The 15,339-nt window shown below is 44.7% G+C and overlaps 1 protein-coding gene across 3 annotated transcripts in view; it reads left to right on the top strand.

The window, feature by feature from the left end:
• The window catches only part of LOC135898223 (uncharacterized), a 311,361-nt gene that overhangs the window by 132,284 nt on the left and 163,738 nt on the right, over positions 1–15,339 (top strand). For all 3 annotated transcript variants that reach the window (XM_070539516.1, XM_070539515.1, XM_070539517.1), the window contains one exon: positions 11,540–11,652. In XM_070539516.1, coding sequence (XP_070395617.1) covers positions 11,540–11,652 — 113 coding nt within the window. The remainder of the gene's footprint in view (positions 1–11,539; positions 11,653–15,339) is intronic.

The raw sequence follows: 15,339 nt of genomic DNA on the forward strand, positions 1-15,339 counted from the left end.
CTGGTAGAGTCGTGAGCGCCACGTTTGCCCATGGTTTCACGACTAGCATGAAAGTTTCTGGCGGTGTTTCCTTCTCGGGCCGTGTTTGGTTGTGCTTACGTTATTGCACTTTCCACGCTCATTCGTCACCGTAATCTTCAAACGTGTCCTGGGAGAGGGCTCCAGCGTCTCGAATTGTCTCTAGCTTTTCAGCTGAGTTCTCGTAAGAAAACAGTTCTTGAGACGCATGCCATCCAGTCGCTATTTGACGTGGCATTGTCACATCAGATTGTAGGCTTGGAGATGTCGGTGGTGCTTGTGCTTGCTTGTTGTCTTCGTCGCTGGAAGGGGCGGACGCCTCTTCGTAGGCCGATGACCTGAAAGAGTCGTGGCGCGTGCGTTTCGACACCACGCTGGCCATCGTTGACAGACTTGCAGAACGGTCTCTATGACGACGGTGGTGGCTGCGGCTGCGTTCGTTCGGTTCCCGAGCGTTCCTTCGTCTCTGGCGTTCCTGTCTATGTTGTTGGTCAGCGGTAGCATGCCCACAGCGTTCGACACGCTTTCCACCAAAGCGTTCAGTGGTAGACGCTTCCGCAACGCCTTCGGCACGTTGCGTAGCCGCTTCCTGGCTCCAGTCTTCGGTTGGCGACATCAAAGCGGGTTGTACATGGTGTTGCTCATTGTCGTCAGATAGAGGTAGCTTCGATGACCCGGTCTCGGTCATCAATGCAATTGTGGCGATGCATTAGGCTTAGCAAGGCCGGCCGTTCGCGCGTAGAAGCGGTCGCAAAACAGGCAATAAGCAACGCACCTTTCCGAGGCTTGTCTCGACGCGTGGCCGAAGCGACACGGATGAAGAGGATGTGCGGAGGAAGAATGTGAAACGCGAACAGCACGCGTAACTGTCGAAAACAAACGGAGCGCTAGGAAAAGACGCGCGCTCGCATCTCAACCGGAAATTGCTCTCCTTAACACCGATCATTGGAGATCTCAATTTGGAGATTTTAAAATCAGACAATAATGGTTCACTCAATTTGTGCTTGAAGAGTGCATTTTTAAGTGCCACACTAATCCAAGTCACTTAGCAGCGGTGGTGTATATATTGTTACGGGGAGAAAAGACACTTGCAAATAAATTTGCGAGGTATGTACAACGAGCACAAGACAGGCATTGGAGCCCGCGATGGAGCCCTTGCGCGCGACTATAGGTGATCGTCGTCTTCGTCAGACCTCTCATCATCGTTCGCTACTGCAGCGCCTCGTAGCATGACCCCCGGCGGTGAAGGCATTGTCCCGGCGATTGGTAGGTTTGAGTGATATCGCTTCAGTCAAGTGACTAGAAGGATATCAGAGGAGGATCGCGGTGTGGAGATATCGAGAGGTTGTAACTCGTAGGTCACGTCTGTCACTTGACGCGTGACACGGTATGGGCCTGTGTAGGGCGAATTTAGCCTCTCACACAGTCCAACTCGCCGCGTTAGCTTCCAAAGAACCACGATGTCACCAGGGTTAAATTGGGCATCGCAGGGACGAGCGTCATATATATGTCGTTGCTTTCCTTTGAAAATTAGACGAAAATGGCTCACTCAATTTGTGCTAGAAGAGTTAATTTTTAAGTACCCCATTTTCAGACGCAGGCGTGCAATCTCACGTGCCTCGGGAATATTGTGGCGTTCGATCGAGAACGGCTGGGAGGATCGTGTCAAACTGTAGTATAGGGTCTCGTCCATGGAAGTCCCGCCAGCAGAATCATGGCGGACCGTATTGTAGGCCATTGTGACGAACGGCAGAGCGGCTTCCACTCCTGGTGGTCGGTAAAGACGTACATAGCAAGCATTTCTGTGATAGCTCTATTGAGCTGCTCTGTGAGGCCGTTGGTTTCAGGGTGATACGCCGTTCTAAACTTGTGCTTTGTAGGGCACGCGTGCAAGGTGTCCTGGACAACCTTTGAGAGAAAGTAATGGCCTCGATTGGTAATGAGCTGTTGGGGAGCGCCGTGGGGAATTATCACTCCGTCGAGAAGGAAATCAGTGACGTCGTTTGTATAACTGGCAGGGAGAGCCCGCGACATAGCTCGCCGGGTGTTGTAGTCCGTAGCAAACACTGTCCACTAGTTCTCACTATGCAAGAGAGAAAAAGGGCCGAGGAGATCGAGGCCAACTCGAGAGAATGGCACAGATAGTATTTCAATGGGCGGAAGATGGTCAACTGGTAGGGCTGCTGCTTTTTGTGGTGCTGACAAGATATACAGGAGGCGACGTAACGGCAAACGCAACGGTAAATACCGGGCCAAAAGAAACGACGTCGAATATGGTGATATGTCTTTGAGACTCCCAGACGACCAGCGGTTAGGACATTATCCAATTGCGCGAGCACAGTCTCACGCATAAGCTTGGAGACGACCAGTAGCAGTTCAGGGCCATAAGGGTGCATGTTGTAACGGTAGAATATGCCATTTACGGCCCAAACATACGCGAAGAGGGGGATGTTGGCAGGTCGGCCAGGCTGAGAATGATGTATCTCAGGTAAGGGTCACGTCGTTGCTCACTCGCGATCTCACCAAACGCGGTAAGCCGGAGGACACAAGTTGGCTCACCGGTCTCAGGATGGTCTAACAAACAAACAGTCTTTATTTAGCATTTTCCTTTGCACAGAAAAAGAAAATGCAAGGGCAGGAAAAAAAAGCTGCACAATCGCAGCTTGACGAGGTTCCTGTCCCCTGTCTTTGACAAACAGTTGCAGAATATTCACAAAGAAAATCAGTTACATATGTGCAAAAACAATTTCACATTATACAGATATTGATATCTGTATACATCTGATATCTGGTATCTGTTATATACAATTATAACATCTGTATACATATATTCACATGCGCATCTACACCAACCCAGCATCTATACATATTTGCATCTGTACCTGTAGGCATACATCTGTATATACAGAAAAAAGTGGAGAAAAAAAAGATCATGCACAAATGACAAGGAACACCTGAACAAAAATGCTTTAAAATACCAAAAATTCCACTCAATGTAACGGCAATGTTCAGCGGAACAAAAAAAAATGCGGAGCGATGGAAAAGCGAGCTTTGGAACATACTAAAAAATAAAATGAAAAAAAAGAAAAAGAAAAAATGACAAATGTTATTTATAAAATTTGACCATTATTAATTAAATTATATTTCAGTGCCTTTCTCGTAATAGCATTTAGTTCGGTATGGGAAGCCTGTATCACATTTAATATTTTCGGCACCTGGTACTGCAATCGCCTGAAACCATAATTTGTTCTTGTGAAAGGTAACACCCATTGGCTCTGTTTTCGGAAATCATATAACGCTTCCCTTGATTTGACTAAGTTGCACAAGTTTGTGAAAACGTTGTTGTTACAGCAAAAATATTTTTAAATTTTTGAGACTAGGTTATAATCATAGAAATATTCAATAGGGAGCACATTAAGAGCACGAAATATCTCGAATGTATGTGCATCAAACGGGGCGTTAACAACATGTCGGACAGTTTTCTTTTGTAATGTTTTTAAGCTTCGTATGTTTGCTTGCGATGTCGTACCCCACACTAAATTGCAATAGCTAACATGTGAAAGGAAAAGACTATTATATAACATTAGTTTTACCTTAGAGGGCAGTATGTGTCGTAATCGACAGATCATTCCACATGCTCTCGCCAAAGCGGACATAATACGCTCAACGTGTGCATCCCAAACTAAATGTTTGTGAAAAATTACACCTAACGTTTTGACAGTATCAACTATATCTATCCTTTCTGTGCCGAGGTAAAGAACAGTATTGCAGTTTAATTGTTTTTGTGGTGGCGTAAACAACACAGCCTTAGTTTTATTTGCATTAATTGCTAATGAGTTTAGATTGCTCCACTTTTGCAATAAATTTAAAGTTTTATTTGCCATATTTGTAAGTTGCACAATATCGAGTGACCTGAAAAAAAGGCTAGTATCATCCGCATAGACTATGAATTGTGCATGTTCACTGATATTCGTTATGTCATTAATATAAATGTTAAATAAAATCGGTCCAAGTACACTTCCTTGTGGAACGCCTTGTGTTAAGTCTCTTGCTGAAGAAAGCTTTGATCCTATTGCGACGCACTGCCTTCTGTGTTCAAGATATGATTTCAAAAGTTTAAGGGGAGTCCCCCGAAAGCCATAATGGTTTAATTTTGTAGATAGAGTATTATAGTTAACCGAATCGAAAGCCTTGGAGAAGTCAACGAATACACCTAGAGTTAGCATTTTGTTCTCAAAGTTGTTTAAAATTATTTCTTTTTGCGTCAGCAAGGCAAGCTCTGTAGACATTCCCTGCCGGAAACCGAACTGCATATCTGTTAGAATGCTATGTTTATCACAAAATGATCTAATTCTTGCGCAAATGATCTTTTCGAGACCCTTCGAAATACAGGAAGTATAGATATTGGTCTATAATTTGTTAGCTCGTTTTTGTTTCCGGACTTAAATATAACAATCACTTTGGCACGTTGCATTTTCTCAGGGAAGACGCCGTTTAATAAGGAAATGTTAAAAATGTGAGTAAGCACATGCAACAAAAGATCGAGCACAAATTTATTGGGTTTAATCTGCAATCCATCTATATCGCGCGATGTGCTGTTCTTTAAAGACATAAAGGTCGTGTATACTTCTTCTGGTGTAGCAGGTTCAAAAAAAGCTGTGTAAGCATTGCGACTACCCAGAAAGGAAGTTGCATTTATGTTATGCGTGCTTGGGGTTAAAGACGTAAAGTGTTCGTTAAAGTTGTTAGCTAATTCTTCAGCACTGATTACTTTGTTATCAATTGTCAGCTCTAATTCCTGCTTATTATGTGATTCCGGCAGTAGAAGTTTATTTACTTCACGCCAAACGACATCACTTCTACTTCCCGCTCTATTAAAAACGTTTTCAAAATGCCTGTTCTTGGCACTTCTCAAGAATTTATTTAAACTGTTTCTGTATTTTTTAAAGGAAGTGAAGTCCGCAAGATCCCGAGTCTTAAAAAACCTTGCATACAAAGAATTTTTTGCTCGGATCATTCTGAGGCATTGATCAGTAAGCCACGGTTTCCTAATCTTTCTCGATTTTTTAAGTTTTTTGTACGGGAAAGAAACTTCCTAAACTTTTAAAAGTGTATGGAGAAATATATTATACGCTTCATTTGCGTCTGTGCAGTCAAGTACAGAGCTGAAATTAATTTTTCTTATTTCCGTTCTAAAAGTTTCTAGAGTTTTCTTATTAATTGCTTGAATCTGAAGTGGCTCAGAACGATGACACTTCCAAAATGCGTAATTAACCTTATATATCATGTACACGGGCGAGTGATCTCCTATGTTTCCTTCAGTTACACCAGACTGTACATAGCCTTCCGAGCTATTTGTGATGAACAAATCAAGCAAGCTTTCGGAATTGGTACAAATTCGTGTGGGTGCCGTAATTACGTTTCTACAGCAGAAAGAATCAAGAATAATCTGCAATCTTCGAGACTTCGGCGTATCTACTAAAAGATTAATATTAAAATCCCCGCCAATGACAAGTTGCAGGTGATTTGTGCTGATGTAGCACAACAATCTTTCAAGAAACTCAAAAAAATTGTCAATGTCGCCGCTAGGGGGACGATACACAACAGTGAAAACACACTTGTGTGATTCTAGACTTAATACTTCGTAATCTGTTGTCGATGCAGAGTAAGCTGGAAGCACGCTACATGAAATTTGATCAGATACTAGCTGTAATACACCCCCGCCACACCTATCAGAGCGGTTCAAATAAAAGGTTTGGAAACCAGGCATTCGAAACACTTCTTCCTCTGATCTATACCATGTTTCCGTTACCATTACATTGTCAAATTGAAACGGGAAGTAACCGAAAAGCGCGATCAACTCGTCGTGCTTGTGCCTAGCTGATTGTGCGTTACAGTGAAGAAATGAAAGGCAATCGCGCGAATTCGGCTTTATGACGTCTCTTGGTAAAACTGTTCCCATGGTGCAAATAAGATATGAAACAGATCAATGAAATCTATGTAGGCGCGTCTACTCGCACATCTTTTGCACATCTGCCTCGCTACTAATTCGAATAACATTAGATGTTTCCGTTTTCCGAGCTAAAATTTTACCGCCCTTCACCCAAACAAATCGCCAGTTCAATTCCCGTTGCCATGCCCAGAAGCTTCTTTAGCTGCGGACAAAGATGCTCCTTTACATATATTGCTTGCCGCTTGCCAAATCCTAGGTCACAGTAATTAATTCTAGCCTTCCGTGCTTTCTCAAGCACTTATTCACACTTTGCACGGCGGTTGAAAACAACCACAATGTTCTGCTCCATGTCCGCCCTCCGTGACGCGACTCGATGACAAATGTCAATGTCTTCCTTCTTAATTGGTTCACCCACTGCGTCGCCTACTTTGCCTAGCACATTAAGTAGATTTTCAGCTTTCTCATACGGAATTCCCTTAATTTCGATGTTCTTGTTCCGAGAGTATTGGTCTTGAACAGTGACCTTGAGCGATGTTTCATGCAATTGTTTTTTTAGTCCCTCGACTTCCTGCGTGAGTGCTAGTTGCGATGTTTTGAGAGCTACATTTTCCGCTTTCACTTTCGAGCAGTCCTGCTTGAGTGTTTCGAACTTTTTGTTGATAAACTCAAGACTATTTTTAAGCTCCCTTATGTCCTTGCGCAGTTCCCGCGCTAAATTTGACACTTCGGTTGACATCATGAAAAGCAGTCAAAGACAACAGTGGTGTGGCAACAGAGGCAGCAAGCTAACAAACAAATAAGTTTCACTATATGGTAAAAGTCTCAAACCTGGGAAATCAAACAGGGAAATGTCAGACGTCCTTCCTTCGCGCTGCCTCTGTTGCCAAATGTTGCTTCTTCGATGCGAGCGTGCTTTTATCCCAGGCTCCGGTGACGACAAGCTCCACGTGATCCAGCAGGTTCAGCAGGATCAGCTGATACCGGATGGTCTGGCCGCACCCACTTGAGCAGTGGCCACGCTGCGCTTGTCTAGTATTCTTCTATGACGGTTTGCTTTCGATAGACCTGGGAAATCAAACAGGGAAATGTCAGACGTCCTTCTTTTGCGCTGCCTCTGTTGCCAAATGGATGACGTGAATAGCGTCATAGCGCTGCCTCTGTTGCCAACTGGATGACGTGAATAGTAGTCAACGTCCGGATGGAGTCTGCCTGTCTTATACACACCTGTGTAAAGTACTCTTCGAGCCGTAAAGCCCACCAACCGAGACGTCCAGCGGGAACTTTTAAATACGAAAGGCAGCATAGGGCGTGGTGATCGCTGATAACCGTGAGAAGCCGTCATAGAGGTTGGGGTGAAATTTAGCTACTGAAATTCACGTTCGGGGATCGAGTAATTGCGTTCTGCCAGTGACCGAAGACGGCTAACGTAAGCAATCACATGGTCGGAACCATGCTGTCGTTGTTCCAAAACAGCGCCGATATCGTGGCGAACCTCCATTAGCGCGGACACGTCAAACTGGGCGAGAATTCGTGGCGATGTGAGTCGCGTCGTCAGCTCAGCGAATGCACTAGCTTGGTCGGAATCCCTGACAAAAGTAGCGCCTTTCTTAAGAAGTTCCGTTATAGGGCGTGCGATGTGAGCAAAACTTCGCATGAATCTGTGGAAATAGGAGCAGAGGTTTACAAAGCTTCGAACGCTGGTTGCGCAGGAGGGCACAGGAAAGTCATTGACCGCGCCAACATTCTCCGGATCGGGACGAAGATTGGAATTGTCGAGGCGATGTCCGAGCGCAGTAAGTTGCCGGCGACCGAAGTGACAATTCGTCGAATCCAGCTGAAGTCTCGTTTTGTGGAACACCAAAAGAACTGTCGGGATACGCCATAGGTGTGTGTAAATGTTGACGAAAAGACAACGACATCATCGACGTAGCAGAAGCTGATTGACCACTTTAAGCCGCGTAGGAGGGCGTCCTTCATTATTTCGCATGTGGCGGGGGCATTGCATAGCCCAAATGGCAACACCTTGCACTGATCGAGCCCATCAGGTACGATAAACGCCCTCTTTATATTACCCATGTCGTCAACCACAATCTGTCAGTACGTGAAACGAAGGTTTATCGAACAAAAATACTTGGAACCCCTGGGGCAGTGAAGGGCGTCATTTAACCGAGGTAAGGGGCACACGTCTTTTTTGTGACTTAAGGTTCCGGTAGCGAATACAGAAGCGCCAGCTGTTGTCATTCTTTCAAACCAGCCCGACAGGAGATGCCCATGGGCTTGAAGAAGCTTCGATGATATCACGGGCAAGCATTTTGTCAACTTCCTTTTGTATACCTTGGCGCTAAGCGGAGGGGCCACGATAGAAATGTCGGTGTATGGGTTCGGCATCACCGGCGTGATCCCTATGCTTGACAACTGTCGTTTGGCCCAGGAGTTGGTTATTGAGATCAAAATGTTCTGTACGACATGAGCAGGCCCCGAAGCGCGTGTACATGCTTGGCCGGAAGGTCAGTGGCGATCATCTTCGTTACGTTATCTAACATCGTCGGGTTTGAATCAATAGCAGAATGAGGTGGTGCAGTCGGCTCAGTTAAGATGGAAACATAATAGTCAGAGGCTGGAGCTAGGGTTGCAAGAGACATACCCCTTGGCTATCACTTGAGCGGATAGTCCAAAATTTACAATAGGGAGACATGTGGCATTTCCCTTTATACTGATGACAGTGTGAGGGCACGTGATATTCTGCCAACAGAGGACGGTAGCGTTGGGCGAGACGATGTTATCGCCGTCGTCCACAGGGGGATCAGCAGACACATCGATGTGCGTTACCGCGAGTAGTGATAGACGAATGTAATCGGCGGAACACAACGACTCGCCGTAAGATCAGAAAGCTCAACTGCATGAGTATAAGCCAGCTGGATAACCCCTGCAGATCAGTCAATAAGAGCCGAATGTGCCGAGAGAAAGTCAAGTCTTCAGATGATTACATGGGGGCATTGATCCAAGACGTAAAACAAAACTGAAGTGTGGCGTCCGGTAACACTGACACGAGTGGTACACAACCGAGCAACAACCAGAGTCGCACCATCGGCTACGCGGACTACAAGATGATGGGAGCTGGAGTAAGAACTTTCCTCAGACAAATTCATAGGTTTCAGTTCGTGACCGATATGTGGGCGTAGGTGCCAAGGAGTGCGATGACAGGTACAGCGTCCACGTCTATTTTGATGAGCTTGCGATGTCCTGGTAGTGTGGACAAATGAATTTTGGGTCGGGTCATCGTGGCAGGCTCACCTCTCCGAGCTGCGTCCGTCAGTTTTCCGACGAGCTGCGGCATTGTGAGGGAGAAGGACAGCGACGACATGGAGGTGAGTGGGGCAGGTGTAAGGATCGCGAAGGGTTGTGGTTTTGTCGTGGTGACAATGATGGCGGAGCGCTGTCATTGTCACTGTGTACCAGTACTCGGAAACTAGCACCTGGACGTCGAATGTTTCGATAGCTCGGCCAAGGCTGCGAGTTCCAAGCATTGCGTCAATGGCGGGAAATGTGTCCAACGCGTTCACAACAGAAGTGCACCATTGTGCGCAATTTTGATAACGAGGGCTATCATTTGGCTTTCTTTTTAACTCAGGTGCGGAGGGTGGGTGGTAGTCAAGTCCGTTGACTGAGCAAAGCGTCTGTAATCCTGCGTTTGCAAGTACTTGACGCGCGACGGTTTGTATAAGGGAAGGGTTACATGGGACTCGTCGAGGTTACGCACCCGAAGAGGAACTGGGGAAGCAGCCTAAATCCCGTGGCGGATGATGCGCACAATATTGTCGAATGCAGCAGCAACGGGTGGAACGGGTGGGAGAAGGAGGTCCTCGCAAGTTGACGTCGTAGCCATGTCCGGAAGGCATGTGAAGTGTGGAGTAATGCGGCGATTTTTTGGTTCTTCAAAGCTTCAGCATTCGTTGATGACGTCTTGCAGTGTGTATAAGTTCTTGAAAAGTAGAAATGTAAATGCGTCATCAGCGGTACCTTTGAGTATATGCGCAGCCTTTTCCGTGCCTGGCATTGTGTGATCGGTTTTGCGACAAAGCGCGAGCACGTCCTGGATGCACGCCAATAGGACTCGATGCAAGTCTTAGCGCGGCATGCAAGTTCTTTCTGTGCAGCAGGAGGGCATCCGATCGGCTTGCCGAACAGAGTGATGAACCCCCATTTTGCTTACATACCTCCCACCTCGTAAGTTCCTTTTCGTGGTTTAGAAAGCACCCTCGTGCCATGCCTGCCAGGTAAAATATGTTCGCTAGCAACAGTGTCGGACCCCAGTTGTTGCTAGTAGTCACCCGTTCGTACAGTTGAAGCCAAACGTCGATGTCGGTGTTGTCAGGTACTTGAGTTACGCGGTTGTGTGAAGATGACGGGGTGGTTGGCGGCGGATTGTTGAGGTATTGTTAATGACCTGCTCGAAGTATTCCTGTCCCCGCCTGGCGCTGGCATGGTAGATGCCGCCAAGGAGCATCCGCTGCGTTACTTCCATCCTGAAACTTCAAAAACCTGCACCTCCACCAAAATGTCACGGGGAAAAAAGACGCTTTACAATACATTTACAAGGTATATACAACGGGCAGAAGACAGACATATAAGACGGAGTGCGTGCGCTCGACTGTCGGCGATCGTCGACTTCGTCAGTCCTCTCATCACCGTTCGCTACTGCAGCACGTCGTAGCAATATTTACCTCGGGCTCTGATTTTTTCTAAGGTTGTAACCGAATGACACAGCCATCATCACTACCATTACCAAATGATCAATACAAATACATCTACCCTTCACAACCCACGTGTGACGTACTACAGCTTTGCTGCATCCGCATTCATACAGTTGAACGGCTCCTCAATAATTCTTTCTTTATTTCTGGACGTGACTGCAATATTTGGGCCACCCGCTACATAGGCTGCCCTAAATCTAGAGGTATCTTCATCTCCATATTACCGCTTGTAGACAGGTATATGTGACCTCTCTTTTTCATAAAGTGATAGGCCTCTGGCAATTCGTCGGTGATTGAGCAAAGAAACAACAAGCGTGGCAGAACTTGACGGCAATACTTTCATCTAAGAAGGTAACAATTCTGAATTGAAGCAGGAGAAAAAGCCAATGAAGAAGGAATCTCTAGTACGAAACTGTTACAGATTATATTAAAGAACGGAAAAATATATACTTACTTGAAATAAAACATTGAACAGGAAACATCCGCCAGGTGAACTGGCTGCTCTTTTGTATATTTATTGACGGTTTAAAAGTGGGGAAATTTTAAGAAAATCAAGCTGGTTGTACCGACCCAATAAAATCACGCAGAACAGAAAACTCCGTCTACCAGTGAAATGAGCCCATTGTTGTCATTCCCATATTTTATACGCAGATAGTAAAAGAAGCAGAACATTTAGGCCAAGAAAGTAGCACCGGTTCTATGTACCTCATTCATTGCTTTCACGGGTATATGTTGCATACAAAGATCTGTAGCGATAATTCAGCTAAATGTTTTAACACAATGAAACTTAATTTTACGCTTCTTTACTTTGCAGCGCAACTTTGGAGATGCAACCATTTTTGAGATTTACAGCGGCACCGTGATTACAATAGAAATGAAGTACCAGAAAAACACTAACCCAAAAAAGTCAGCATATACTGGGGAATGGTAAGTTGCTTGCACGCTGCGATGTAGAGAGTTAGCCATTGGAGGTGATATTGCTTTACCACACCATGGATTTGTTAATAACGAGAGCTTTCGCATTGTAAAGACGATCAGTATAAATACTGTCCCGTAGTAGTGAGAGTGAAGAAGGCAGCTGAATTGTGATTGAAGAAACTAGCGTTTCATTGGGCGAACTTTTGCCCTCATAAACAGGTACACTCAAAGAACGGCGACAGCGGCCAAAACAGTCGGGGATCATCGAAAATATGATCAACGGGTCAAGCAGGTAGGCTTTTATACATTAGTACTCGAAGGTTCCAGAGTATTCGCTGGCGCCCGTGTGGCTTCCAGAAAGTTCTATACAATTCACGTTGCGCATACATGAAATCAGATTACACAAGGTACGGTGACAACAGACACCCTATAGAACCATCGATAGTATTCGACAAACTTCCGATGCATGCAGGCGTGTCCTTCACTGTGCGATAACATTTGTCAGGACGTGAAACGCGGTCACCCGATAAACAAGTACACGTGTCCATACGCCCCTCTTAAAGAGCATCGTCCGGATGCTACAAAGCGGAGAGCGAAACACGAAAGGACCCTTAATAAACAAAAAGAAGAAAGCAACGAAAGGAAACTAACTCCAAAGTACCACTTCCGATGCATGCTGGCGCGTCCTGCAATGAGTGATAACGCTTGTTTGGCGGTGAAACGCGGTCACCGGATAAAAAGTACACGTGTCAATATTGTAGTTGTGAGATGACCTAGTTTCTTAATGAGTCGCGCTAGACCGCACGGGAAATGTGCCAGCCTTGCTGTGTGTATGGTTGCATCTACGAGCATTTCGTGGGCAACTGGGAGTTCATTAGTATGAGGAGTTCGCCCTGTTTGTGCATTTTTTTTTTGCATGGTGAACAAGGTGGGTTCCCGTCGGATGACCGCAAAAATGCATGCTGCTGGCCGAGTGCTGCCGATGAGATGAAGAACGCACTGCCGATTCTTCGTCACCAGTCACGATGTAGCCGACCTTGTTCAGCGAACGCACACTTGAGAGCAGCACAATACCTCTGCGCAAACGCTCCATAACGTGGCTTTCTCATACTTCGCGGGCTTTCTTTGCAACCCGAAATAAAAAGGACTACGTGAGATGTATGTATCGTAAACGGATCAACTTGATTGGTGGTTTCTGAATGCGCTCTACAAATCTGCGTATTATACTTGGGATCCTCGGCCAATAAAGGAAAAGTTGGCTAACTAAGCTTAATTAATTAGTTATGAGGAAAACAAGAAATGTGGGAGTTACTATAGGCTATTGCGAATAGTATGCGTTCGGTTTTATTCGCTTCCAACGCACCTTTCATTTTTAAATTATTGTCTCAAGTAACGTGGAACAAACTGTATAGTTAAATACGCTCAAAAAAGGAATACTTCCGAAGTTGAAGACCATGATAACCAACATATGCCAGCAGTCTATGGCGAGCTATCGCCGGCGCCGATTTAGTTCAATGGAAAGCCTACGTGCAACAGATGGGTTTGTACACCTAGAACCACTATCTCTGGCCTCACTTCACTCTAGGCCAATAGGACGTTGAGTTTGGTCTCTCGAGTTCAGTGTAGGTTACTTCTGCCTATAGCGACACAAAATGGACCCCTCTAGACTTTGGAACAATCCGCAGACGAGCGTAATGAACACGCATTCACACAAGACATCTGCACAAGATCAGCAGGACGTCTTGCAATCACTTTAAACGCTCACAAGACGTATCCGAGGCGTCTTTGCAAGATAATAAAGAATTTTTAAAGACGTCTAACCAAAATTTTCTCAGGCTTCCTAAAACGTCTAGTAGCCATCGCGAAGACCGTCTTATGCACCACGAAATTTGGGAAACCACACGTCTTGCAAGACGTATTGTAGTTGTCTTATGAACGTTTTTTAAAAGCTGTATTCATCTTTTGGAAAACCAAGGTATCACCTTTTCTAGTACCTTCTTTATCTGACGGCTATCCTCTGTTGTCTTTCTGTCTATTCCTGCTTCCTCCTCCTCGTCCTTCGTATTTAGCTAAGGTACCCCTAAATTTTATAACGGTATTTATAAAAGCAATTTAACATTCTTAAAGCGGTGCCAAACTGTATCATTTGAGTGTTTTGGCACCCAGTCAACTCTCGGAAACTTAAAACTTGCCATAAGGCAAACGTCTGCCAGGCATGCCAATGTATTGCCGAAGAGCAGTGCAAGGAGAAAAGCACGAAGGCGACCGTAACTGAATGTACAACAAGAAACTAACAAGATGAATAGATTCCTGCCGAATAATATGGCGCTTAGCTGTAATGATGTGGCTGTTACCGACACGCTCTGTACGTATGATGGAATCCCTATGATTAGCTTGCTTACTTTTTTGATCCCGACTTCCATATTGCATACGGAATAAGAGCAGTTCTCCGCACCATCGCTGCATTTTTTTTTTCATTTTGAATTTTAGCATGCAGAGAAGGTTGAGAAACGAAAAATTCTGCCATTATTCCTTACATTATATTAATTAGAAATCTCCTGGTACTGAAAAATAGACACAGAAAGCAATGGGACTGCTCTACGTTCTTGCATTCTTGAATAACATGTGCCCAAAACCACGACACCAATATCCTTGGCCCCAATTTCACACCTCACTGCAGTGTGGGTTAAGCAAAACCAGCAAAGTAATATCTAGATTCTAGATCAACGTTTGACCTAATACTTATTCGCTAAAATGAAGGGCTTGCCTCAATTCTTAATAAACCAAATTAAGTAAAAAGAGAGCCACTACAAAAGCAAAAATTTATTATTGAACACTGCTACTAAACGCACAAACAAGCAAAAAAAAAAATCTAAACAAGACCCAGCAGTTCATTCTGACAACACAGTTACGTAATCAAGAAAACAAAAAAAAACATAATGTGCATATCGCGATAAAAAGCACCAAAATAACATCATTGCTGTATATTTATTGAATTTCACCACTTATCGTAACCTTTCCCGTGTCTCCAACTGGAGGTTAGCTTAACATCTAAAATTTTACATTATTTAGCAGCAATCCACAAGTTATTACAGTACGTCAACAAAGAGAAACAAGAAAGAAGCACACAGCAGAGTTCTCTACTTTGATAGCGAAACAAAAAAAAAAAGGCGGTGTGACCGAGTATATTTCCAAAGTACGAAGCACTTTTACATTGTAAATCTGAGTCTTGTGAAACATGCATTGTGTCGCGTAGGTTTCAAAACAATTCACGAGCTTGCACACAAGCTGCAGAAAAATACCCGTGGGGTCCTTACACAACATGACTACAAAAGATAGTGACAGAAAATATACTTAGTCTACAGTGTAGAGTACGTGAAAGCATAACACGAAGCAGGTTTTCACAGAATGGGTTACATAAAGCTAGGAAACCTTCAATTTGAGGAGAGGTACACATTGAAGCAACAAATACGCAAGAAACGTGGTGACAGTAAATAAATACTCCAGAAAGTACAACGAACTTCCTTTCTCTAAACTTTAGTTCAACACCTAATTATTATCAGAAGAGGTACTAGCATACATATGACTACATTTTAAAGTCTCTCGACGCTAAATTCAGTCATATCATTGCAGTCCAGACGGTTCCGCTATCAACAGTCCAAAGAAATGTAGCTCAGCTTCAGTGATCTGGGGCGC

The sequence above is a fragment of the Dermacentor albipictus genome, chromosome 5 (genome assembly GCF_038994185.2).
Source record: "Dermacentor albipictus isolate Rhodes 1998 colony chromosome 5, USDA_Dalb.pri_finalv2, whole genome shotgun sequence".
NCBI classification, from domain to species: Eukaryota; Metazoa; Arthropoda; class Arachnida; order Ixodida; family Ixodidae; genus Dermacentor; species Dermacentor albipictus.